The following is a 27,613-nucleotide window of genomic DNA, read 5'->3' on the forward strand; positions in this document are numbered from 1 at the left end:
TTAGCTTGAAGTGACTGAACAGTTCTCTCTCCGCATGCAGAAACTGATGGATGTGTGGATTTTGCTCAAAGTTGTTTGCTTAGAAACAACGTACGCGCACAGGCTGCAGATGGCACAGATTGGATTATAAGACTATTAACTAATACAGACATTTAAAAGCTCACTCATTATTTTTCCCAATTCATTAAGACTTTGGGGAGTTTATTAAAGTGCTTTTTCTGTGTGACCTCAAAATGACCCGATAATTCCCTGTTCCCTGTTTTGTTCTGAACAAAAGTAGGATTTGGGCTTATTAAGGCTGATGTCCACCACTCAAACAAAGCACTGTGAATATGGATGCTTGGCACTTTTCACTGCGCAGTACGTTGCAAACCGTCTGTGGCCGAGACTGTGAAGAGCTTGAGAGGACCGTGTGTCTGATGTCGGCTTGTTCACTTTACGGCGTGTCTGTGTGAGCAAACCTCCAGCGCTTGTACGTCATGTCAGAGGAAACGCAGCCCACCCAGAAACGGGTAATCCACCTTGAAAGATGATGGCCGACACGGTCAGCGGGACATGACCCATTGAGCAGCTGATCGCTGTTCCCTGTTCCAGTGAAGCCCTGCGTGTGCCCACGTTGTTGGAACAGATGCAGTATGTAGTTTTCATTGTCCTGCTGAAACATACAGGGCTTTCCCCTGAAAAAATGTCATCTTGATGGGAGCATATGTTGTCATACCTTTATATACCTTTCAGCATTGATGGTGCTTTTGGAGATGTGCAAGTTGCCAGTTCCACAGGCACTAATGCACCCCATGCCATCAGAGCTGCGGGCTTTACTGAGCGCTCAAGCCAGATGAGAGTCCATCTTAAATTCAATTCAATTCAATTCAATTCAAAAATACTTTATTTATCCCAGAGGGAAATTAAATGTTGATGTAGCTCAATTAAATCAAGGAGTTATTATAGATGCTGATGGCTGTGGGCAGGAAAGATTTCCTGTAGCGGTCCGTTTTGCATCCAAACTGAAGAAGCCTTTGACTGAAGAGACTCTGTTTTCTGATAACAGTCTCATGGAGAGGATGTTCAGGGTTGTCCATAATTCTCTTGATTTTATGCAAAATCCTTCTTTGCATTATTGTCTCCAGAGGTTCCACAGTCGTCCCCAGAACAGAACCAGCCTTCCTTATCAGGTTGTTGAGTCTTTTTAGGTCCCTGGTTCTGATGCTGCTGCCCCAACAGATGACGCAAGAGGAAATGACGCTCTCGACAACAGACTTGTAGAATATCTGCAACATCTTGTTGCAAACCTTGAAGGACCTTAGCTTCCTCAAGAAGTACAGTCTGCTCTGTCCTTTCTTGTAGATGGCTTCACTGTTGTGTCTCCAGTCCAGTCTGTTGTCCACATGAACACCAAGGTATTTATATTCCTCAACCACCTCCACTTCTTCTCCCATGATGGAAACAGGGTTTGATCTGACCCTGTTTCTCCTGAAATCTACAATCATCTCCTTTGTTTTGTTAACATTCAAGATTAGATGATTGTTCCCACACCATGCCACAAAGCGGTCCACCAGCTCTCTGTACTCAGCTTCTTGTCCATCTCTGATACACCCGACAACTGCAGAGTCATCTGAATATTTCTGTAGATGACAGGAGTCTGACTTGTACTGGAAGTCTGAAGTGTACAGAGTGAAAAGGAATGGTGAGAGTACAGTCCCCTGTGGTGCTCCTGTGCTGCTGATCACCTGGTTAGACACACAATTCTTCAGTCTGACAAACTGTGGTCTGTTTGTCAGGTAGTCATTAATCCAGGTGATTGTTGAGGCCTCCACCTGAGTCTTCTGGAGTTTCAGACGAAGCAGATCAGGCTGGATTGTGTTAAATGCACTGGAGAAATCAAAGAACATGATCCTCACAGTGCTGCCTGCTTTGTCCAGATGACAGTGGGTTTGTTGAAGCAGGTGTATGATAGCGTCTTCAACTCCAACTCCATGGCGATAAGCAAACTGCAGGGGGTCCTGATATGTGCTGGTTTGCTTACACAGGTGGGTCAACAGGAGTCTCTCCAGGACCTTCATGATGTGGGATGTCAGGGCAACAGGTCTGTAGTCATTGATGTCTGAAGGATGAGTTTTCTTTGGTACCCGAACCAGACAGGATGTCTTCCACAACAGTGGTACCTTCTCTTGGGTCAAGCTAAGGTTGAAAAGGTGTTGCAGAATCCCACAGAGCTGCTCTGCACAGGCCTTCAGGACTCGGGGGCTGACACCATCTGGACCTGCAGCCTTGTTCCGGTTCAGTCTCTCCAACTGCCTCTTCACCTGACTTCTAGAAACAGAAAAGTGGGAGGGGGAGGCAAAGGGGACAGCAGCATCTCCTGATTGGGTTGAAGACAAACTAGTGGAAGCAGAAGAATCCATGACTGAGGTGGAGGTGGAGATGTTACAGGAAAGCTGTGGATCAGAGGAGGGTGGGATGTCTCTTTGGTTGGGAACAGGAGGGGAGGATGGTGAGCTTGTTCCTGAACTGAACCTGTTGAAGAAAGTGTTCAGCTCATTTGCTCTGTCCAGACTTCCATCCATCCGATCCTCCCTCTGCTTGAGGCCTGCGATCTTCTTCATTCCTGACCACACATCTCTGATATTGTTCCTCTGCAGTTTACTCTCAAGCTTCTTTCTATACACCTCCTTGCTCTCTCTGATCTTGACTTTGAGCTGCTTCTGTATACTCCTCAGTAACTCCCTGTCTCGCTCCCTAAAGGCTCTTTTTTTCTTGTTCAATAGTTCCTTTAGCTCACTGGTGATCCAGGGTTTGTTATTAGGGAAGCATCTCACTGTTCTGGTGGGGATGGTGTTGTCCACACAGAAGTTTATATAGTCAGTCACACACTCAGTCATGGCATTAATGTCCTCTCCATGTGGCTTACAAAGAGAAATCCAATCGGTTGCATCAAAACAACCCTGTAAGGCTTCTTCAGCTTCCTGTGACCACTTTCTAACAGTCCTTTTTGTGACAGGTAGTCTCTGGACAAGGGGTTTATATGCTGAACAGAGAAAAACAAGGTTGTGATCTGATTTTCCCAGGGGAGGTCTTGATTTGGAAATGTATGAATCCTTGACATTTGTGTAAAACAAATCCAATGTCCTGTTTTCTCTGGTAGAGCAGCTGACAAACTGTTGAAAAGTTGGTAGTGTAGCAGAGAGTGAGGCATGATTAAAATCACCAGATATTGCCACAAAAGAATTGGGGTGTTGTGTCTGTATCTGAGCAACAACGGAACTGATGACATCACATGCAGTGTCGGCAACAGCTGAGGGTGGAATGTAAACAGCCACCAAAACAACACTGGTGAACTCTCTTGGCAAATAATATGGCCGAAAACTTACTGCCAATAGTTCAATGTCAGGACTGCAGAGACGACTCTTCACAGTAACTGCTCGTACAGTCAGGAAGCCCGGCAGAGAGACGCTGGAGTCGGGGATATGATCCTGCAGCCATGTCTCAGTAAAACACATAATGCTACATTCCCGATATTCTTGCTGAGTCCTTGTCAAGGAGGTCCTGAAAACTACAAGCGTCCAAAACTGATTTTTACCTGCGTCCCCCCTTTTTTTTTTTTTAATTTGGATTGTACTTACGACTGATTTGTGGAAATCTATGAAAGGGTTTGCTTTCAAATCTTTCAGATCACTCAGAAATTCACCTCTGAAAGAGTTTAAACAAAATTCTCATGTTTTCAAAAACCTGCCACTCTCGTCTTTCTTTTGCTACGTATAGTAAAGAATAACTGAAATGTTTTCGGAACTGGCCTGACGTGGAAATTCACATTTCACCCTTTGAAACTGTTTGTATTTCAGCCTGCTGCATCAGGTGTTACAGTCACACTCAGAGCGCAGGGAACAACTTCTGAAATGCAGTCCAGTATGTTGGGCAGGAATGCAGCCGTTGAGCCACCATCCCGCTCACTTTACGGTCATCCTTTAGGCTACTGTAACTCACTCCATGAAGCACGACAGCGCAGGCTGAGGGCATTTGGCAGGCAGTGGCTCTGGGAACATGAAGTCAAACACAAACTCCTGCTGTTCACATCAAACCGAGTTTGATCTGGTCCAAGTGAAGGGAACGTGGACTCGACAAACTGAGCGGTGCCGAGCGGAACAGGGAAAATTGTCGGATGCCAAAATGTAAGTATGAGGTGTGCATTAAAAAGGAGTCTATATTACTCTGCAGGTCACCTGATGAGGCAAATGCTTTTATTTGGGTTGTTCCATTAGAGTTAATCAGCTATCTTTGTTGAAAATGTTTTTCTTTGATAATGGTCCATATCAGCCTATCACACCGTACACACGTCTCTATATGTACATCAGCAAGTTAGGAGGGAGGTGAAATACCTTTCTATTTCGGGCTGCACTGACACCATGTGAAACATGTACAGCAATGCCGGAAGGAGTACTTAAATAGGTTTTACTCGACGGTACAGTTGGAACAGTTTGGAGAACAGTTTTTCATAAAAGTTTGTTTTTTTCTTCTCACTGGATTGAAGTCAGTTGGGCTCCTTTAATGTAAAGTACTGTAGTACTGTGCATGTTTCCTTTACACCAATCAGCCACAAGCTGTCTTTTTCTTTACCATTCAAAGCTACTCATATAATGAAGCAAAAAGCGGTTTATTTTCCTATTGAAATGTAGTAAAGAAGAGGAGGAGGAGAGTGCCATGAAAAGCAAAGCCGCAAGTAAAGTAAGCGGAGTACTACAGTAAAATATACTTTGTTTTATTCCATCACTGCCACAACATTAAGTCATCTATTAAAGAACTTTTTAAGGACACCACATCAAAAAAAAAAAAACAAGAGAAAACTATGCTCCATAACAAATAGAAGTTCCACGATGAAAAATGATGCTTCAAGATCAAATCTCTGTGCGTGCCTTTTCACTGTAGAAAGAATACACTTCCAGACATCCTGAGGGCACTGACAAATGTGTGGAAGACATGTCCTCCGTCACCAAACTGCATCAAGCTCTTAGCAGAGCTGTCAGATCCAAGGACTCAGGTCAGCTGGTCCAGTCCAGAGTCCAGACTAAACATGGAGAAGCAGCATTTAGCTGTTATGCTGCAAACAAGTGGAACAAACTGCCAGTGGAGATTAAACTTTCACCAAATGAAGACATTTTTAAATCCAGGTTAAAAACATTTCTTTTCTCATGTGTCTATGCATGAAATCTGCACGGTATCTTTTAATTTATCTGGACTATTGCTTGTTTTTAAATTAATTTAAATTATTTTATTTGTTTGTCTTTATATTATTTTATGTATTTTTAATGCTTCTTCCACTCCCTGCTGCAATGCTTTTATTTTATGTAAAGCACTTTGAATTGTTTGTACATGAAATGTGCTATACAAATAAATTTGATTTGATTTTGATCAAAATGTAGAATAGAACAGAATAGAATAGAAAAATACTTTATTCATCCCCCAAAGGGGGAAATTCAAATTAGTCAAGTAGCTCAAAAGATTATTAATATTTACAATGATTGTACATTAACAACAACAATAATATTACCAATTCTAATAAAAATACGACTACTAACTAATAATAATAATAATAAATGACTAAATAAATAATGAATAATGTGTAACGTGTGGTAGGATTCTAGCAGGTGTCTCTTTCTGCACCACAATAACTGAACAATCGAGGTTGAATCGAGGTTTCATTTTGTCGCTTTGCTGTGAATTATTTTTCAGCTATGAGAACAAGTCGGACCACGGAGTTTCTTGGACCGTGGTCAGCCCCATCGTGTTCACCTACAAAGTCATTCAGTGCAAAGACATTCTGGACCCAAGGAACGACACACTGCTCTGGGGTCATATAGGAGATGAAGAAACGAAAGGGACCTTAACTGACTCCGAGCCCGTGAAGCGCTTTGTCATCATGGATGAAACTGTACATCGGCTGTATGGCTCCCAGGTCGCGCAATACTTTGAGGCCAGAGAGGTGGTGCACAGGATTCTCCCTCTGCCCACCACAGAGGAGAACAAGCGCATGGAGTTAGTGACCAAAATCTTGGAGGAAGTTCATGAGTTTTGTATTGACAGACGCTCTGAGCCAATCATCGCCATTGGAGGTGGGGTCTGTCTGGATGTGGTCGGCCTGGCTGCATCTCTCTATCGCCGCAGGACTCCATACATTCGAGTGCCGACCACTTTACTGTCGTACGTTGATGCCAGCGTGGGGGCAAAAACAGGCGTCAACTTCGCTGGCGGGAAAAACAAGCTGGGAAGTTACGTCCCACCTGTGGCCACATTCTTAGATTGCTCATTTTTCCAGACTCTACCTATACGTCAGATCTCCAATGGGTTGGCGGAGATGTTAAAGGTGCTCATGTCTGCATGATCATTGAGAGTGATCAGGAAAATGATTTGCCTTAACATCTTGCCTGTGGTAGCTCAGCGCCAAATGGACATTCTTGTGTGCGTCGCCTCTTGACAAAGTTTCCTTTTGGAGATTAAGGAGAGACCATCCAAATGGTGAAGGGCTAGATGACTACTACTCCTTGATACCTAAAAAGAAAAGTGGCTCTTTAAGTCTGCAAAACAGAGGGGAAGGGAAAAGAGGAGGAACTGGGATTGGGCCAGAAACATTTGGCAGTTGCATCCTCTAACGGAATGGTTTAGGTCCAGAATACATGAATGACATGCTAGCAGAGTATAAACCCAGTAGAGCTCTGAGATCTACTCAGGTCAGATAGTGGAGGCCAGAGTTCAAACTAGAAGCGGTGAAGCAGCTTTTAGCTGTTATGCTGCACACAACTGGAACAAACTACCAGCAGAACTGAAATCAGCCCCAACTGTAAGCACTTTTAAATCCAGGTTAAAAACATTTCTCTTTCGCTGTGCATATGGTTGAGTTCCTTTAAATAATTTAAAAGCATAATGCTATAAATCCTCTTAAAGCAATACTATGTAACATTTCTACCTTAAAATAACAGCTTGAAAAAAAATTGTGCAGCTAGAATGAGTTTTAATATTAAGATTGGCCTGTCTCCTATGCCCTTCGGGGGTCTGAGTTGGAAAAACTGCGCTATGTAACTTTGCTGGAGCGGCCTGGTGGCGGCCCGGGAGCTGAGCGGAAGTACTTCGACTTGCTTTCTGGCACACCTACCGCAAAAACAAATAGACCCCTCTCACGCTCCCAGGTACATTTGATTACTCTCACCTTCTCGGTCCACATAGCTTGCACCTTCTGACTCCTCGCCAGTTCGTCAACAAACGTGAAAGTGAAAGTGAAAGGGTGTTGTATTTACGACAGTGTAACTGTACATTACCTCCAAGCCTGTAGGGGGAGCTCCAGAGTGGGCTTTTTGAGAAGTTACATTGTATTGCTTTAATTGTTTTATATTTTTCTTTTTTCCCCTCTTCTTTGATTGCTTTTAACTGCGTGTTTTAATTTTGATTTCATTTTTTTACTCTCTTTAAATTGCTTGTGTTTATGCTGCTTTATGCTGTTCTTTTAAATGCCTTGTCTTTATGTAAAGCACATTGAGTTGCCTGTGGTATGAAATGCGCTATATAAATAAAGATGCCTTGCCCAATGAAAGCATTTAACGCTCAACCAAGCTAACCTTGTTTGTGCTCCAGTTTTCTAGAGCTGTTCGATCAGTTTAGGCCGCAAAGCGTTGTAACATTTGTCAACAACCGTGCATGCGACTAGACCAAAAAACACAATGACATTAAAACACAATGTTTAAAAAGAAAGGAACCTTTGACCTTCCTTTGTAACTAAAACAACAACCCAGTGCATGTAAGTGTTGGTTATTATATGTCGCAGTTTTTCAGTATTCCGTAGCATTCGTTTCCCACTAACCAGTTATTCTAATGATTTCAGATGGCCCTGATGAAGCACCGTGGCCTATTTCAGCTGCTGGAGGCTGATGGCAGGAAGTTGCTGCACGCCAAGCTGCAATCCTGCAGGACCAGCAACAGCTCTGAACTGGAAGACAGTGCCACAGCATCCATCCGCATCGCTATAGAAACCTTGCTAGAGGAACTAGCCCCCAACCTTTGGGAGGATGACCTGGATCGACTGGTGGATTTCGGTCACCTCATCAGCCCCGAGTTAGAAATGGTTCGAGGAGTAGTTTCCATTGTATTTTACGGTGGCCTTAAGATGCAAAACACATCAGAAACTGCATTTCACATTTTGTTGTGATTTTGGTTTAGCTATAGCGATTTGCACCGTCCCTTTTTTTATTGGTCACGATGATGAAGAGTCTTTTGTTTTGCATATTAAGTGTGGAAACTGTGCAGCCTTTGCTTTGCATTTACACGCTGGTATAACTGAGGTGTGAGTACCTGAGCTGTACCTTCACGTCTGAGATTTTCATTTCACCTAAACGTGCACGTCTTCCCGTCTTTTCTGACCCCATAGAGAGTATTGCCAGAGCTGCTTCATGGGGAGGCGGTCAACATCGATATGTCCTTCATGGTTTATTTGGCCCACCAGAAGGGTCTTCTGACGGGAGCCGAGAAGGAGCGCATCATCCAGTGCATGTTGGGTCTGGAGCTGCCTGTGTGGCACCAGGACTGCACCCTGGATCTGGTACGGAAATCTCTCAAGCAGCGTCTGAAGCACTCGGCTGGCTCTCTGAGGATGCCTTTGCCCACAGGACTGGGAAGTGCAGGTAAACATCTGCCAAGTAAACATTGGGTGTCAACCAATGTAAACAACAATATCTATATATAAGAAATGAAGTATGCTGAGCAATATTTCTCCAATTTTTGCAGAAATCTTCCATGACGTGATTGAAGACTGTGTTCTTTGCCAAGCTTACCAAAAATGGACTGATGAGCTTTCATCTTCTGGGAACAAATGACAAGGAAAGAGGAAAAAAAACCCACAATATGCAGAAGTATAACCAGAAATACTTTTTGTCATCACAACTTATGGTATTCAACATTCATAAAATGCATATAGACCTTAAAATAAGGGGTTTTAACATATTATAATGTGCTTTATATAATGTATATAATAGCTAAAGAATAAGGGTTGTAATGAAATATAAAACATATATAAGAATATGAACACAGTCGTAAGAATACATAGTCTTCACAGAGGTGTTTTCCTTTAATATGCCTTTTCAAACACACCCTTATGTACGGTATTTTTAACTGTATGTATAGTGTCATAAACCCTTTGTATAATGCCAAGAAATGAAATGGTTTCTTTATTCATAAAAAACTGGAGAACATATCATCCAGCAGGCAGTATGAACTCTTATCCTCTCGCAAACCATGCGGGAAGCCCTGGTGAAAATGGAACCATTTTAACAGTTTATTTTGTGCCTGCCATTGGTTGTATGCAATATATTTGCTATTACTGTTAAAAGTGGCTTCACACAAACACCAAGACAATTAACCATCAAATTATAAAAGCAAAAGAATATATATACATACAAATATATATGTATATATTTGGACTGAGAAGAAAACACAAGCTCTGTTCAAATAAAACTTTAATGTTTTTAATTAGATAGTTGAGACATTAAGTATCAATGAGTTCACTAATCTGAAAACAGTCGGTACAATAACTATTGCTACATTCAGCTCATGAAAACTGTAACAATAACAACAGTAGCAACATCGCAGGAGAACTTTGTAAGAACCACAGGAATGAGAATTGTCAGGGAAAGTCAAAATCTGCACTATCAGGATTCTTCATTATTGGTTTACCCATAGTTCACCATAACCATAGAAAAAAGTGATGGCTTTTTAAATATTGCAACAATGTGTAACGCCACTATCCATTCAGACCAAACCAGTCACATTTCAGGGTTATTTGATTTACTTGTTCTGGGTTCAGCCAAAGCTACGTTTCAGTCCCCGGAGTTGTCACCATAAGGACCTCATGCCTCCAGTAAGTTAAGGTTCGCTTACCAGCTTCTTCACAGGCTCTCAGCTGCATCACATGGTCTTGATTAAGGGGGGTTCGCTCAGCTGATTGAAGCACCGTGAGATGCAGGTGAAACATTTTTATGCTTTTCTTTTTCTCAAACTACTCTTTCAACGTGCAAGAATAGACTTTCACCATGTCGGTGTTTCGCTTAAAGCCATTATGCTCCATATTGCTTGTAAGGTGGAAAGTAGAGGCACCATCAGTGAGCAGTCCAGGCAGTGCACTTAAATGCACTGCCTTTAGTTTTGGCATACAACTGTGAACAACTACAAAAAAAATAAATCTGTATGACTTTAGGAAGAGAAAAGTCCATAGCTACAAAGCATGGAATTCCAAAGTGTTCAGTACTAAACAGATATAAATATATATTATATGATGTGATGATTTAAGTAAAGTAAGTAAAACATGACGATGGGTAGAAGGCTCAGTCAGGCTGCAAACCAACATGCTGACAGAGACCAACAAGCTCATGTTAAGCACGCATACTGTATGCTGACACGTGCTGGTATGCAGTAAAAAGGACAGTCTAACTCAGGTTTATGGGACTGGTGTTAGTTTTATAGGTATTTGGTCAAAATTCAAAGTAATGGACACACTGAAACCATGATGGCGCCCGTGGGGAGACAAAATCTGACCAGAAAATTTCATTAACTAGGCGGAAATAAGATAAAGTGGCTACGAGGAGAGTAAGTGAAAGTATTGCCAGGTTTATTTGATGATCCAAACAATCCAACATATCTTTATTTTAGAATATTTCTAAGCCATTTAATACTGAACACTTTGGGGCATCCACTGTAATAAACCCTTTCTTGTGGTTCTTGAATCGGAGAGACTTATTGTGTTATCTCGTTCGGACAGAGAGTCCTCACCTGGGCACCTCGGCAGTTAATCTACGAAGCACCAAACACCAGTATGAACGTCAATAAAATACTGCATTACTCCTCGTACATCACCAGGATAAAAAAAAAAGAAGCAACAGTAAGGCACTTAAATGAAAAGGTCATTACTTTTACACCATCTCAGACGACTCCGTTAAAAAAAAGATCACAATCCCAAGACGATGCTGCTTGACAGGCACAACTTTAACCATTGCATAGTTTGACTAAATGGAGGCTGTGCTGAGTCAGGGGTGGATGGCAGGTCATTGTTACTGAGCATGCTACAAATATACAGCAACTGTGTTCCATAAAGAATTGACAATCTCACAAGATACCGTGTGTGCATTCCACAAGCCAAATACAACAGTTAATTCATAAAAAAAAAAGAAAAGAAAAAGGCTTACAAACCATATTTGAGTTTACAGAGGTCATTCCAGTGTATTGACAACGTCGTGCATTTCATACAAAAATCCAAAAGCAGTCTCCTTATACTCCTTGGCATCATAAATTTCACAGAATGGGAAAAAAAAAAAAAAAACCCTGAAAGTGTAATGTCACTGAAGTGGTATAAAAATAATCATTTAGAAAAAAAAATCAGTGGACAGTTCTAAAGGCCGAGAGCAACACCTCTGCTGTATTACCGTGTGTGCCGAGACAGTTTTTACCTGCTCTGCCAGGAGAAAAAAAACCTAACGAGTTCATCCATCCATTTTCTATACCCGGGGGGGCTGGAGCCTATCCCAGCGGTCATCGGGCGAGAGGCGGGGTACACCCTGGACAGGTCGCCAGACACCAGTTAACCTAACATGCATGCTTTCGGACAGTGGGAGGAAGCCGGAGTACCCGGAGAGAACCCACGCATACACGGGGAGAACATGCAAACTCCCCACAGAAAGGCTCCAGCCGGGAGTTCTACCGAGCTCACTTTTCTTCAAACAACACGAATGACAAAGATTTACAGAATCGTGCACCAACATCCGGATCCATCGAGAACAAATCGAGCGGCATCGTCCACGTCTTTTTTATGCTGCGAATTCATTTGCCTCTTTGACACACATCAGAGACGTTGGGAGTGAGGAATGTATTGGTAATAGATCTGTTGAACACTGTCGAACCCGCGGGTTAAAGGATGTATGGTGAAACTTGACCTCTGCCTTGTGATTGGATTGTTTTTCATCACAATACTGAAAAAAAAAAATCATTTAAAAAAAAAGTCATTATCAGTGACAAATTTGTATATTTGTGAATATTGAGTTTTAAGATGTTGTTATCTTGGTTTCTGGTAAATTAGCCTTGTTATAAATTAGATTTTAAGGGGAATGTGTACATAGATTTCTGTATACATAAGATACATAAATAAAGATCAAATCTACAAATGATTTAACACCATTCAGGCAAGAAATCTCAACTGGAAGACTGACAGAGACTCAGCTAACAGCCAAAACATGGGCATAGCGATACAACAACGATGTATACACATCTCAATAAGGCATTGGCACGTTCAAGTTCAACCTAAGACACAAATAGTGTAAAGCACTAAAGTAATAAATATTTCTTTTCTTCTATTATTGCTAGTGATTTCAAAAGCAGTGTTCATCTCACCACAAAATATCTACACTTCTGACCACGATTTATAATTTCCCTAGATTCTTTGGAATCAATAGAAAAACACACAACCTAGTCTCTATCCAAAGATAAATGCCTATTTTTTTTCTTTTTTTTCCTTTCTTAAATATAAAAACTTCTATTTTTCGTTACTCATTGTCATCAAGGTGTTGATTAAAACGACCGCTTCAAAGGTCGAGGGCTTAAAAATATGTAGACGGTAGAAAAAAAAAAGAAAAAAAAGAAACAACACGTGTAAACACGGGTGGGGACACAGGGGACAAAAAAAAAAAAAACACCACGAAAAGAAGAAAGCTTCTCCAGGTGCTGTGAGTGTGTGGAGATGCAGGTGACGTGTCTTCCACCAGGGGGTGCTAACAGTCCTGCTCGTTCTCATCCATGCTCACACTGCTCTTACGACTGCTGTCCTTTGAGGCGTCTGGGGAAACGGACGAGAGCAAAGGGTCCCCCCCCCTCACCGGTGACAAGGTGTCATCCATGAGGATGTCGTTGAGTTTGCCGCCCGCCTTGCTGTGGACGCTGTAGTGGCCCTCGGGGAAGTTAGAGTGGCCCTCGTTCAGCTCCAGTGTGCTGGGTTGCTCGGGAGTGCAGGCGGGGTGGTGTTGGTGATGGGGGTGGAGCGTGTACAGGTCTTGGTGACAGTCCTCCAGAGAAGGCTCCTGCTTGATGCTCCGCGCCCTGAGCTCAGCAGAGCAGAGTGCTGAAGATGTGATGGCCAGACCGTGAGCCCGCGCCTGCATCTCTAATTCCTACAAGCCGTGAACACACACAAACACGCGCGTTTAGTCAGTGGAGGCGTCTGTTGCAGTTGTGACTCCCAAACTACATGAAAAAATTCCACAATGACTGTGACTGTGAGAAATGTACCTTGATTTTTTACCCTCTTGTCAAATCTCCCAAAGACCCCAGTTATAAACACACAACCTTCCCCCCTGCGGCTCTCCGCTCTTCCTTATCTGTTCTAAGCCCCTCCCATCAGACAACTGACTTGAATATGCACGAGCGTCACGCCCCACATAATCGAAATTGAATTAGCCACAGCCGCAGCTGTGAGCCTTTGAGTCCTCAGCTACAAGTAAGATTCAACACAGCCATTCATTGTCTTTGCACTGCCAAATCCATCGAAACAACCTCACCAAGCACACCACCATACATTTAAACACTACAGTAGTCAGAGGCCTTTTGGTCCATCTTCCTTTTTTTTGGGGGGGGGGGGGGTTGCTTTGGAGTGTGAGAGCAGTTGCTGCCAACACTGGAACAGCAGCATTTTTTTGCCTTTGCATCTGAACTCAGACTATTTGCAGGTGCGCGCTCACAGATCTGCAACTGTTGACCCTTTGATTCAGATTTATTGTCTTTAATCGCTAGGTTTTCTGAAGCTTGAAAACAAGATGAGGTGCAGAACTACAGTTTCCTCTTCGACCACCTGAGTTGCACTATACACGTGTAATGCATCATTTCAAGTGAATGGGAGTAAAAAAAAAAAAATGGGCCCACCTCTTTCACTGTCAATTCCTTCTTTTTACACTTCTACACATGACATTATTGTCTTGTCACAGATATCATCATCAGTCTCTACCTGTATTCTCAGCATTAGATGTCGATTGGCGTGCTCAAGCTTTTTCTGACGGTTCTCGAGCTCCTTGGCCCTCTGCTGTTCCCGCTGAAGTTTCCGAATGTAGTCGACGGATGCCTTCAGGATGGTGCCTTTGTTCCAGCGCATGTCTCTGGAAAATCACAGAGGCGCCATTATTCATACTTTTCCGACGGATCTCTCAGATCCCAAGTTTTGATATCAGACAATCTGCGTCCTCAACTCCACAAATATCTTCAAAAGGAGCCGAGTGTATGGTTTAGTGAGATCTAGGGAACGTTGCAGATTCCAAACAACTGAATAAACACCGCCTCGGCCTCCGCTTCAAAGCACATGGGGAAAGATCACACTCTGAGATAGCTTTAACATGGCTGTGCATCGAGTGGGCCTGTGAGGAGGAGAAGTAGGTGCCTCTTTTTCAGGTGACAAAGTGATTCTTACATTTTTTGCAAATGTGGTACATGTTGGAACTTTCAGGTAAAGACTTAATTATTTATTTGAAGGAAAAAAAAAAAAAAGGGACACCATTCATAATGTGACTGAGTTGAGTTTTAAAGCGTGCCCGGTCTGCTGTTACAGCGCTCGGTCGATTCAGTACTGTTCAGCTGCACGAAATGAGAGAGATTAGAGAATAATGAGGAGGAACGAGGATTAGAGCTGCGGTGGAAGCACCGGGATCACAAGCCGTCATACGGATGACCCTGAGCTCCTCTGAGGAATTGAAAGTTGCAGAAGAATTTTTTTGAAGGTGTAAAATCAATCTCTCCGAGACCAAATGGGAAAGATCCCTGCTATAGATCCAACTCCTCCACAGTTCCACTCAGAGGTGCTCCGGGTTTGGGTCAGAAGTGAGCGGAGCCCTTCGGTAACGGACACCCAAACGATTGTATCATGCATTTAAATTCAAGGGGACTTTCTAATAGGCGATTTGAACACGTTAAAGCGATTGTGTGTTTAGTTTTTCATGATGTGTTGTAATCTAATCCAGGTCTGCTTGTTAAAGACAATCTCTGAGTTTGAGCTGGCTTAGCAGAACAAACAGACATAACAAATGACGTGCAGTTCGGATTTCCCAAGTACCACCAGCGAAACAGCGGAGTTCCATGAAGATATGGCAAATATGTCCGTAACCTCATAGTCTGCACATCAAATTTAGCAACTTAGGAAACTATCCCAGAGGATTTTTTTAAATATTTAATGACTGATTTAATATTTGGGGTGAAACCCAGAGATCTGTGTAACTAAACGCGTTAACTCATTAAAAGTCACATGATATGGGGGAAGTATGTTTTCTAAAGTTCAGCTGGAGTGAATACGAGGACGAGCAGTTACACAAATCAAGTGTGTTAGCTTCAGATGTTACAGTGTTTTTGTGTAAAAAACCCCCTCGTGCGTTCCCTCTGACATTGTTTCCTCGACTGGACGCTGCAGACACGGCAACACAAAGAGGGCATTTTACACAGCTAATCGTGGAAGATGCTGACTTCCTACTAGCTTCAGCTGAACTTTAGAATGTTTGCACACGACTCAGGATTTTTCTCCCTCATCTCCTTCATGTTCACTGTGCAAAGGGGAGATTTAGTCACAACCAGTGTGGATGATTAAGCGATCAAACAATGACAGCCACCTCGTACTCTCACAGTGCAGAATACAACATGTGAGTTTAGTTTGATGCAGATTTGAAAGAAATGCTGCCTTATTCCTTCACCCTGCGCTTCGATTCCTATCATTCCTGTTTCTTTTTTTTTTTTTAAACCGGTCACGCATTCCACATTCGACTGACAGGGGGGGCCATTTCTGCTGTATCATCCTTAATTGCATTTTTTTCTGTCTTTTGCTCACAAGCTGACGAATGTTTTGTTTGCAAGGAATCTGATAATGACGGGTGACTTACGGGTCGTTGGACTTTGGAATCAGAGTTCCCAATTCCTTGATTCGATCGTTGATGTTAAACCGTCGTCGTCTCTCGACTACAGAACAAAACAGAAAAGAAAATCAATAATTGCAATTAATAACCATCGAATCAAGAATTATTCAATGTGACGCTTTTTGGATCATTTTTGTGTGACGGTCGAAGCAAAAACAAAATAACACAGTGACAATAACCACATTTAAGTTCCCGTTTCCGAGTGAGGTAGAATGCATCGTATGGTCATTAAAACTCACTCAGGTTATGGTTGTCTTTCTTCTGCCTTTCCTTTGCCATCGCTCTTACCTCTGCTTCTGGAGCAAATTCTTTGATTAGTCAAGGAAGTCAACAGTGCAACGTCTGGTACATTTTGAAGCTTAATATTCTGACGTACCCACAGGGAACCCTTCAGGCCTTTGATAGGTGTCAAATTTGCCACAGGATCCAGACTTATCCAGCATATGCATGATGGCCGGAGATTGTGACACTACGTGATGAACAATGTTGCGTTTTTAATCATCAAAATGCAAAGAATCGAAACAAAAAAGTCAGGTCAACATCATAACATAGAGGAAAAAAGATATTTTTGGCTGCACGAAGGCCTGGACAGTAGGACTTCACATAAATTCATGTTATTCATAGCTGAATACATATTATGGATCATTTTCACACAAACGAGTAAAAGACAGACGTTTAATCATTTGCTTTGTCCTCTGCAGTGAGAGACTGTCCTGCTCACCTGAGTATTCCCTTTTGATGTTGGGCAGGTTTGCAGGGCAGGAGTTGCTGATGGGCAGACCTTGCTGGGACATGCCCTGATTACCGTACATGTCCATGAGGTTAGCAGACACGGGGATCTGAGAAGACACCGCAAAAAACACTGCTGAGCAAAGACCAAACCTGCCTGGGGTTGATACTAAAAGAGTCCGCAGTACGGGTATAATCAAAAGGCCGGTGACATTAAAAACAAGCCAATAATACTGTCAGGAAAGGTTGAGTGTTATATAATGCATCACTCTATAAAAGATAATCTATTTTGTTTGAAAAATTGTGTGAAAAAGCACAGAACTATTTCTTGGCTCTGTGGAATCTACATGGCTATGTCGTTAAGCCCATTTGTCGCTATTTCCATCAACGCGCAGATTGTCGATCCGCCTCCTTTAACATTCCTCGTCATCCAGTGATCTCTAAACCTTTCAACAAAGCGAGGTGTCAGTCTGTGTGCAGGCTCAGCACAGCTGATGAGTCCCCACAAACACATGCACACATACCGTGTTTGCCATCTGAAGTCCTGGGTCCATCAGGCCGAGGATATCGTCACTGTAACTGGACTCCAGACTAATAATGTCGTCAATGACATCATCCATCTGAAACATCACGCAGGCCAACATGTTTAAATGAGATTACGATCAGAAGAAGGAAAAGCAGAAATGTAGAAGAGGAGACCTCACCTCTTTCTCGCAGTTGGAGTTGAGGGTCAGTAAGGCCATAGGGCTGTTGGGGGCGCTGTTGCCCGGCCCTGGCGGCATGCCCCCGTGGTCAGAGGACTGGTTGGGGCAGGGCAAGCTCAACGCCTGAGAACCAAGCTTTCCCAGGTACCGCTTCACCTGCTGCTGCTGCGAGCGCTGGATGTGATATTTGGTTGGGTTCTCCAAGTGAGTCTGGACCTACGAGCAGATAGCAGAGAAAAAAAGATGTGAGAAGAAGACAAAAAAGAGAAGTAATATTGAAAATAATTAAGAGTGCAAGCGCAACTTGACATCGCAAACGTCACTTTTCATGATAATGTGTTGTGACAAAGTTGTCTTTTGTCAAGTTAAAGTAACTTTAAATTTAGCTCAAAGTCTTCCTTGTCCCCCGTCTCGTACACAGCTAAAAATAGACTGGACACAGACCACAAGTTCTACGGTGCATTATGCATTTTTCTTTTGAAACATTATGTTGTGAGTTGTGATTTGTCTCTGTGCTGCCTATATATGGCAGATTGATCCAGAAAAGCTTCTGCGGGCAGATAATAAAAACAGTGTTTGTCGGCCATTTCCAAATTAAAATGAAAATGAAAATACAAATAAAAATAAATAAATAAATAAAAATACACATTAAACGGAGCGGAGCTGCCGCGCTTCAGCTCACATTTGGAGGTCTACGTATATTTAAAGCTTCCCATATTTTGCCTGAATATTTTCAGCAATCCTGTGGTTCAGAAAGTAACGACACCAGAGAACATCAGAAAACGTTGAGACACACTGCATCCGCACTGATAAAGGCACGTTTGGATTGTTCTAAAGCCGATAAACTAGAACTGAGCCTGAACAATAGCGTTTTTCTTGAGCATATTGATTTGAGACATACCTCATAAGGCTGGTATCCAAGCATCTCAAGCATCATTTCCTCTTTTAGACTTGAAGGATTAAAAAAAAAACAGATCTGTATTTAACTTCTTTCTAGGCTAAGAAGTGCTGTAGCTGCTTCCTCTTCGGCTGCTCCAGAAAACTAAGCCGTCTAATATGAGGAGAAACACATCCAGCTCATCTTTTAAAAGGCAAGAAAAGCAATTAGCTATGCATGTCAAGGAATCTCAGGGAGCACAATGAGCCTTTTCAAATTTGTGTTGTTTTATGTAAAATCTGTATTTATTCTTTTATGGTGTATCACTTGATGTCAGGATGTGGCGCCAACAGTTAGAGTCTTTGTTTGGCAGGGCCACCTCTTTAACTGAAACTTGCCTGGGGCTGTTGCTCTGCCCCATCCACTTTGTAACCCATGTGGATGCTTGGCGTGTGCTCCCAGTTCAACGGAGCACAAAGAATGAAGTCTGTTTCATCTTTGTTTGTCTGCAGCTTGCGTCTCCTCGTGTCTCGAGATGACATTTCTAATCGGCATTGAACATGCGTCTCGAAACTAACGAACAGCAGTCAAAGCTACTCTAGTTTTCAAACTGGTGTATTTGTTGCGCAGAAGCCCAAAGGACTGGTTTCATTAAAAGAGCTGAGGAGGTCACAAGCTATACACGAACTCTTAGCTACCTCTGACATTTCCTCTCCCGCAGTCCTTCAATACTGCTTTAGACAACTGAAATGGTAAAGTTGTCTAATAGACAGAAAACAGCAGCAAATTCAGTCACAGCACTGGCTATTTTCAGTCCCATAATACAAATATAGAACTGGTATTTGTGTGGGCTGTTTGCAATGTTACAATTGAATTGTATTCTTTCTCAAAATGACTGTTTTGACTGTGACCTGTTTTATGATTTGTTCAAACTTTTACCTTTTAATTTCACAGTTCATGAGTAATTATGCAGAAACAGTCGCCGCTTTATTAGGTGTACCTTTACACTCTAATGTAATCGAGTACAACTGTTCCGCTGTTTATGGTGAATGAAATGCTCACCTTTTGATCTGACACTTAGAAGTGTGTTTGATTCATACGTTTTCGGCACTGAGGTTACAGTTTGTGATGTGTTGTGCATAAACTGGTGCCGTTACGATGTTTCAAACTGCTTCTATGCGTTCACATGGGCAGAAAATTCTAGAGACACTTCTCCACAGAAAGTGGCCCGGTGCAGAATTACCTTTACAAAACATGCAACGCAATTTCCAAAAACGCCTGCAAAAACTGAGTCGAATAAACTAAAATCAAGGGCACAGCTGTTGTATCGAAATGCAGTTCACTAAACACTGGCCACTGAGTCGCTGCAAATAATCATTAGGTCAGGGTATCAGACTTCTCTCCACATCTCAGAACAGAAACTCTCTCAGCATGAGTCCACGCACAGATTCAGCCTCCCCTGTTCTGCAGGGGATGCTCATGTGAGCCACATTAACAGAACGTATATCCTGCAGGTACGCTGTAAATCCTCATCACAAGGTTGCAAAGCTGACAACACTGAGGGGGGCACATTCACAGTGTGTCAATGACTCATTAAGAAGAGTGATATCATGCTTTGGGCCAAAGAACGTGATGTATTACTGCCGATCACTAATAAAATCCCTTTGTCTCACATTAGTGTATTGTTAAGCTAGCATGTCAGACATGTCAGTTTTTCCAGCTACTTAATCAAATAAAAAATATATATGGCGGCACGCTTTACACATTTTGAAGCACAGTGGCGCTGATCCTCATTACAGACTGATTATTTAGAAACCTAATCCAGGTGGATATACTTTAGCCATAAATTAACCACCCAGTTTTGTTGCCATGCAAGCTTAAATAATGCGTAAACAAACTTTGAAAATTCGATTTTTAAGCCTTAAGGTTGATTGTGGTTAAAAAACAGAAACCAGGATATTGTCCCTCATTTTATTTTTTTTCAGATCTAAAATTATGGCCACACTAGGCTCTACGTGATTGATAATAATTTTGTTACAGGATTCTATGTGCCGGTACTGCAGTTACGCAGCATGGATCAATTCTGTGAATACTCAACATGGCAAGTTGGAGCTCAGAGGACTGTGCACCCACTCTGAAAACCAACGTTTTAAGAGCATTGATTCTGAGCAGAGCGATGGTGATAGAGAATCAAGGATCACGCCAACGCTCGCTTCATTTTTTCACCTTGTAGTATCAAAAACTTTTACTGAAGATTAAACAGCTACACGTTACACCGAGTGTAACACATACGGTGGAGATTTATCTGTTGAATCCCCAGCAGGACACACCCTCCATGAGAATGTAAGCTGCATAATTTAACAAAGTAAGGAGAAAAAATATCCCATATCTGCAGTATGCATTTGTAATTTCCCATCTAAGCAGTTTGGTTTGGTTAAAACTACACTATGTTTGTTCCTTATACCATTTTTACACCAAATTAAGTATGTTTAAACATGCTTTTTAATCATAAGTATGCTTTCTAAAACAAGCCAATTCATTCTGTTCCTATTGCCTGTAACAGTGTATTTGCCCTAAATGCCCTTAGAGCTACAGCTTGTTACCTCCCTGGCAACAAGCCTATAACCACAACAACTTGGACCACAGTTTCTGATAATCACGACTCTGAGAAAATTAGACAAGGTTATTATTTTTACTGGACCCTGGATGTCAACCCCATGCAGCACCACAAAGTAAAAGCTACAAAGGTGTCTTGCATACAGTAAAATTGACTCGTTTTTTCTATGTTTTGATTCTGATTTGTTGCTGTTTTTTTACAGAGCCTCCATGCAATTCATTGTGGACAGTAAACGTGTGTTTCTGTAGCCCTGACTCCCCTAAATATATCTCTACGCCCAGGTGTCAGCGGCTTTTTTGACCAGTGTAAAAAGGGTGCTTCATTTGAGCTGATTCAGATCTGCCAACTGGCATCTTCAGTGGACACACCCCCCCCCCCCCCCCCGCCCCCCCCCCCCAGCATCCCAGAGGAAAGAGGATTACTCATTGTGACAAACTCTGAATGTAAATCTTCTTTAAGACCTAAGAGAAAAAAAATCTCAAATCAGTAACATGTCTTGTATTTTATTCATTTGAAAGTAACTTTAGTTTGAGGGGAAACGTAAATCTTCTCTGCCTCATCGGTTGGCTCTCATCAACACTCCGGGTGCTTCCATTGAATTTTGTGCTGTACTTCCTGAGTGGGAATAATAAAGCAGTGGGAAAATGACTGAAAAGTAGAGTTTTGTGAGATATAAGGGCACCGGCTTCTTAAGCCTTTTCTTCTTGGTCCGTCCCGAGATGTGATAATCTGGTGATTTTACAGCTGCTGATTTGTAGTCGTTGATATAGAATAGTGATTCTGTTCCCAGAGCTGTACATGGTGTGTACACACCATGGTGTACACACCATGTACAGCTCTGCGTTTCATTGGGTGTGGACATGGATAGCAATGGGCTAATATTATTTCTGACGCCCAATAGTTCCCATAACCCAGTTTTGGCAAATAATACACTGGATTATACTGCCATATAGCTTTACTTTGAACAACATCTTTGTTCAGTGAATTATCACAGATGTCTACAAGTTTGACTTTTTCTTCGGTTGGTTCATTGTTCTGTTTCGAAATCAATCACAAGAAATAGAATGATTTTACGAGAGCAAAATAGTTTTTTTTTTTTTCAGTTCTTTTCTGTCTTGTTAATGATCTCCCATCTGCACAGATTTATCTATGACCTTTCGATGGGGTTCCAGACCCCTTGCTTAGAAACTGTAACCCTGTATTTACAGAGAGACTTTTGTTGCACGCAGACACAAAGATCCTCTGACTCTGTCTTTATGTTTCTTCTTTTTTTTTTCCCCCTCACACTTCCTCTGAAATGATAGCGGGCGCTGTCTAAAAATAGAAACAAAAAAAAGAAAGAAAAACGCGTACAAGGGATTACTGTAGGAGCCCCATACAACCCCCCTCCCACCCTCAATCTTACATAGTGGCTGAGTCCTAAAATAGAAACAAAGAGGGCATTAAGGCCATTATGAGCACCCAACAAAATATGAAGGTGCCCCAATTCAACAGAAGGACAACTACTTGAACCTATTTTACAGCACATGGTTAAAAGGCTTCTACACAGACAAACAAATGAATACTTAAACAGATAAAAAATGATCTATCCTAAATGTTCATTATTTTGGCCCAAAGACAACTGAGATGGGCTTCAGCTCTCTTTGTTTCATAGTTCAAATATGGTTAGTGCATTGCATTCTGTGCCCTCACATTTTGTGGAGCATTCAGACAACTAAATTTGTGAATCTCAGCAATCCACATTTAAAAAAAAAAATAATAATAATTCCGATTCATTTCATCTTCAGACTGAAATGAGCATTTGAGCTTTTTCAAGTTTGCTTTGTCCTCAGGGATTTCCTAAATTATCACACATTATTAGATGATCTCACTGCTCCAAGTGACTTCATTGGAGCCCCTTAAGGGCCAACAGACCTCAGGCCGGAACATCCTGGCCTTGTCAATACTGTTTTTTTTTTTAAATAATGCTCAGTGTTACACATTTTCTGTTTTTAAGGTGAAAATGGGATCTTTTCCATGGCGTCTTTATAAAGTGGAGACATGTGCACAGAAGAAGCTTCTGGGAGGTCACTGTATAAACTGTACGAGGAGCCATAACGATGTGGGGTCCAGCACGGATTCAGCCTTGGTCTAACATGCACGGTGAGGCCTCTCTGACATTTATCATACATTATGTAGGTTTGTGAAAAAATAAAAAACACCAGAGGGATTGTACAGCCAGCGGAAAGGACCTTCCCTTTACTTAGTCCAACTTTACTTTGTACACTCTTTCTCGTGTACACTGTTTGGAAATGCGACATCAACTTCTAACTCGCAGCATCTGCAACCGCAGCAAACAAGGGAGCTTGTTGTTTCCCTGCTCTTTTTCAGCCCTCGACAGGCCAGAGGGCATCAGCAACATAACCCCGAAAGAGTCAGAAACCCGGCAGAAACAAGCACAAAGCGTCCTGCTGTACTGACAGAGGACGCAGGGTGAACGCAGAATGACAAACACTGATTTGTATTTCTTTTTACTTGAATGCTACAGGCATTCCATGATGGTCCTACCAGGATACATTAACAAGACTGCCCCCATTTGCTATGCAAACGAGAAGAATAGGCCACTTTGTCTCACAGTTAAGCTGCTAACGTGCTTTGCAGAACTCGCAGACAACAACTGTGATGCTAATGTCGGTGGGCTTCATCTCAGCAACTTGTGGTCTTCTCTCCCTCTGACGTATTGTCACGCTATTACGCACAAGCGTGGTAAATCAGAACCGTAGGCTAATAAAAACCTTGCGTCTTTAAATGATAAGTGTTGGGTCCAAATCAGCATAAATCACATTAGATAACGCTGGCGTGGATTATTTGATTAATTCCTAATATATAGCTAATAATAGATTGTTAATAATAAAACAGTGTGAGAACATTTAGCCGCGTAGGCTGGTGTGGGCAGATTAGCACTTAAAATAATACTGTGTGCTTTGTTTCATGAAGTGATTACAGTGCACAACGCAGACTGACTTATGTTTACACTGAATTGAATACCTCAAACTGATTGGAAATGTGCTCGCTTATTTCATGACTTGTTGTAAGAACTGACAGAATAAAAAGCAAACTGAATCATTTCTGTTGCATTCTGGTCACGAGCTGCACTGACTGTATAATCCAAAAGAAAGTAGTACAGGATCGAGGAGCACATTGTTCCCTTTGTGAAAACATAAATCCGTTGTTAAAAAAAAAAAAAAAGAAAAAGAAAGAAGAAACCATTTTTTTTAACCCTTTTAGGAAGTAACCCCACACAAATTTCAAAGCAGTGTTTTTTTTTTCTCTTAAATATGCCCTGGAATTAAGGCAGTGAGGGCTAATTACAAGCATTCTTTACTGAATTAGCGTTTGGTGTGTGGTAAGGCCTTTGTCTTGATCCCTAAACTGATCCCATACTTATTCCTCACAAGGTCAGAGGTCACTTGGTTAATTAAGGGTCCAATCAGTCTTTAGATAAACTCATCTGAGCTTAATGTTTGCACTTTCTGAGGTCCAGCAGCTCTGCCTGGTACCCCTGAGCTTTGTGTGGACTCTGCTAATCTATCCACAGACAGGGGAGCAGGTTAACCCAGCTCAACAGAGCCAAGCTGGAACGGCCTTTTCATATGAAGACTTCAGTCAAAGAAGAATGTCTGTAAGCTCTGGCCAAAGCAGAGAAACTACTCTAATTTGATGTCGTACAGGGTGAGGGGTTCAGGGTGGGGGCGTCCTAAACCTCTCAAAGAGCAAGAGATTATGGAAAGCAAGTAATGTTTATGCTGCAGGGTATTGTTTTCAATGGATATACTGTATTTGTACCGCTTTGCTGGTGCATGCCACACACGTCCAGGGCGACGAAAGGGCGGCTGAGCAAGAAACCATGAAATCTCCAAATTTGGATTGATCGATTTGACGCAGCAAAAAGATTTCCCAGTAACTCGCATTTTGTGATACGATACTTTAATTAAGAGGTTGTAGAGAAACTTAAGGCCAGTTTAAAACTTTAAAACTTGGATCTATCCTTCAATCAAAGCTCCTCTTTTTCAGTGAAGGGGGCTGAACGACGACTTGTGATCTACAGCGGAGGTTTTCAAAGTCGGAGGAGGACATTCCCAGAGGGGGGTCTCAGGGGTGGATCTGTGACTGGCGGCGTATCAATTCCACACCAGTTACAGTGATAGTTATCTAAGGAAGACTGCAGATAATTGTCTAATTATGAGGGTTTCGGTAATGAACCTATTTAATACAAAAAAGTTTTGAGGGATTTCACTGTTGTTCCCCCTTTTTTCTCAGAGTGAGAAACTGCAATATTTGGCATTTTTTTATTAATTGCTGAATGTTGACGTAATCAAATAACACGATCTTATGGCCAAAAGAATCTTCTTCCATGCTTGGTCTGAGGAGATGTCCCTCGTCAACTTCTGATCTCGTGCCTGCGTAGCAGCCAGACTATTACTACATCTATTTGAATCTTATCACAACAACGTCTGACATAACATCATTTTATATCACTTCCATGGGAAAAAAAGAAGAGACTTAGATTTTTCTAATGATGCGAGACGTTTTGACGTTTTGGCAACCAGGTTTGTCAAATGTGTTGACATATAATGCACTAACGGTGTTACATATTTGTACATGTCTTCATGTTTTAATTGATCAAATTCAGACTCTATGGTCGAACAGATCCAAAGAAAGGCAAAACCAAACGCTTCCTTGTTGTCACGGGGAAATGCAAAATCCAAAATGCATGAAAATATAGAAGCCAACACAAGATTACACTGTTAGGCATGAGTACTCATGACTAACTCCCCATACACCGCAACACCTTGACCTCTTCGTAATGATGTAAAAACACGATTGTCCATGAAAGTACAAACACAAAACTCCAACATGCTTTGTCAGGATCAACTAAAAATAATCCCTTAACTACATGTGCAAAACTTCCCAAATCACCACCACACATCAAGCTTTTTCTTCACGTGGCACATCACAGAATAAAAGGAAAAGGTACGAGAAAAATACTAGAAACGACCAAAAAGTAGCAAGACAGCACAGAAATTTTCTGTCCCAGACGAACACGCTCCTGTTTACGCAACACAGCCCTGACACGTTTTGGGTTTTTTTTGTGTGCGTTTTAACCTCTCACATAAAAACGGACGAGGAAGACAAACTTACCGAAATACCTTGTTGAAATCCACCGTCAAACACAATGTCCTGTACTCACACAGAAAACGTTAACAGTCGCCTGTCCCTCGGACTGCCAGGGAATCAAAGCTATGAAAAGATGTGAATGTAGCTGAGCAAATAGGATTAAAGATGGCTAAATCCAAATGGCTGGAAGCACAGCATGCATTAAAGAGGAATTCTCTCAGAAAAGATAATCCCCATATACGCATTTTAACACACTTCACTCACCCGTGTTTTTTTCTTCTTCTTCTTCTTTTTTTTTTTTTTTTTTTCCTTTCACACACAGTTATAGTAAAACCACGATTGCCTGACTGTCTACACACGAGTCACCGATATCTATAAATACAGCTGGACCATTCAGACTGCAAACATGACGCATACAACTTCCAGAGATGGAAACTATACTGCTAATTAAGCGTGCTGCCACATTCCCTGCCTTCAACAACTAGAGCCATGGCTGCTTACCTTAAGCACCTCCATTGGCACCTGTGCAGCAGGTGGTAAACTGACAGGGACACTGACATTGATGGCGGGGGTCTGGGTCACTGTGGTTTGTGGGTACTGGGAGGACTGCTGTCTCTGCTGCTCCCGCCGTTCCTGCTCCTGAAGTTGCTCCCGCATCAGCTGTTGCCGCAGCAGGATGCGTGATGTCATGGCCGAGGAGCTCAGTGGGGGCTTGCAGGAGCTGTGCTGGTCCGACGGACTGCTGTGGAGGGAGGAGAGAGACGCCAGATGAATGATTAGAGAGGGTCAGAGAGAAGGCCAAGGGCCGATTAGAACGGTGGTGTGAAGAGAGGCGAAAAGATGGAGAGCGATAGTGGAGAGGGTAGATTGAGGTCAACCAGGGAAGGAGAGGTCAAGCAAAAAGAGCAGAAAACGCTAGAAGAAGATGGAGGGGAGGCTGACGCTAACGCGATGAAAGTGAACTGGCAGCGAGGGGCAAAGATCAAAAGAAAAGTCTGTTTGTGAAGCCGCAACAATTAGTCAACAGACTGTAGTTTCATCACGTGTAACATGCCAATCATTTTCTTTGTCAGTTATTAGCAGGAGCTGGTCAGACAAAAGAAGCAAGTAGAGGAAATTATGAGGAGCCCTTTTCCCTACTGTGGGATTTTTTTAATTTATTCTTTCAAATTTCTTTACAGATGACACACTTGAAATATCAAATGCAACAACCTAAATCCCCTCCCTATCAATGCATCCACTGAAATGTCATTTCAAAATAGAAGACAGTACAATTCTCATGCTTTCAGAGAGCAGCGACCCACAGCGCCTTGCAAATGTGCACAGAAAGAGGAACGCTGAAGAAAAGGCTGCTTCAGTTTTCCCACTCTCTTAAATTTAGATGGCTACTCCCCAGACAGAGTCCTGCAGTCCTAAAATAGAGAGACTCTGCTGAAGCAGAAGTTGTCGGGATGAAGCCTTCATCGAGTGAGTGATCCTTTTGAAAAAACCCAGTAAAACGTCTGGCCAATCCAGCTGTGCAGTAATCGCACTAATTAGCCAGTGCAGTCAAACACAGCCTCGGTCTGCAGCG

General features: G+C 42.2%; 2 protein-coding genes across 5 annotated transcripts in view; one reads left to right on the top strand and one right to left on the bottom strand.

Annotated features, from left to right (window-relative positions):
* The first annotated feature begins 3,966 nt into the window (after positions 1-3,966).
* On the top strand, positions 3,967-9,179 carry LOC142389850 (2-epi-5-epi-valiolone synthase-like). The gene is made up of 5 exons (XM_075475025.1): positions 3,967-4,166; positions 5,725-6,355; positions 7,865-8,104; positions 8,408-8,660; positions 8,764-9,179. The coding sequence occupies exons 1-5, from the start codon at positions 4,039-4,041 to the stop codon at positions 8,850-8,852; spliced, it is 1,341 nt and encodes a 446-aa protein (XP_075331140.1). The 5' UTR covers positions 3,967-4,038; the 3' UTR covers positions 8,853-9,179.
* Positions 9,180-12,588: 3,409 nt separating this feature from the next.
* The window catches only part of LOC142389849 (microphthalmia-associated transcription factor-like), a 29,663-nt gene continuing 14,638 nt past the window's right edge, over positions 12,589-27,613 (bottom strand). Inside the window, exons 2-10 of one of the 4 annotated variants that reach the window (XM_075475023.1) lie at positions 26,542-26,779; positions 17,390-17,605; positions 17,210-17,305; positions 16,678-16,795; positions 16,333-16,425; positions 16,196-16,249; positions 15,924-15,999; positions 14,015-14,162; positions 12,589-13,184 (exon numbers count right to left, since the gene is read on the bottom strand). In XM_075475023.1, coding sequence (XP_075331138.1) covers positions 12,789-13,184; positions 14,015-14,162; positions 15,924-15,999; positions 16,196-16,249; positions 16,333-16,425; positions 16,678-16,795; positions 17,210-17,305; positions 17,390-17,605; positions 26,542-26,779 — 1,435 coding nt within the window. In that variant the 3' untranslated portion in view covers positions 12,589-12,788. Of the gene's footprint in view, positions 13,185-14,014; positions 14,163-15,923; positions 16,000-16,195; positions 16,253-16,332; positions 16,426-16,677; positions 16,796-17,209; positions 17,306-17,389; positions 17,606-26,541; positions 26,783-27,613 lie in introns of all 4 variants that reach the window. The other 3 variants (XM_075475021.1, XM_075475022.1, XM_075475020.1) reach the window with 3 other exon arrangements.

This window comes from Odontesthes bonariensis, chromosome 10 (assembly GCF_027942865.1).
Source record: "Odontesthes bonariensis isolate fOdoBon6 chromosome 10, fOdoBon6.hap1, whole genome shotgun sequence".
In the NCBI taxonomy this organism is placed as follows: Eukaryota; Metazoa; Chordata; class Actinopteri; order Atheriniformes; family Atherinopsidae; genus Odontesthes; species Odontesthes bonariensis.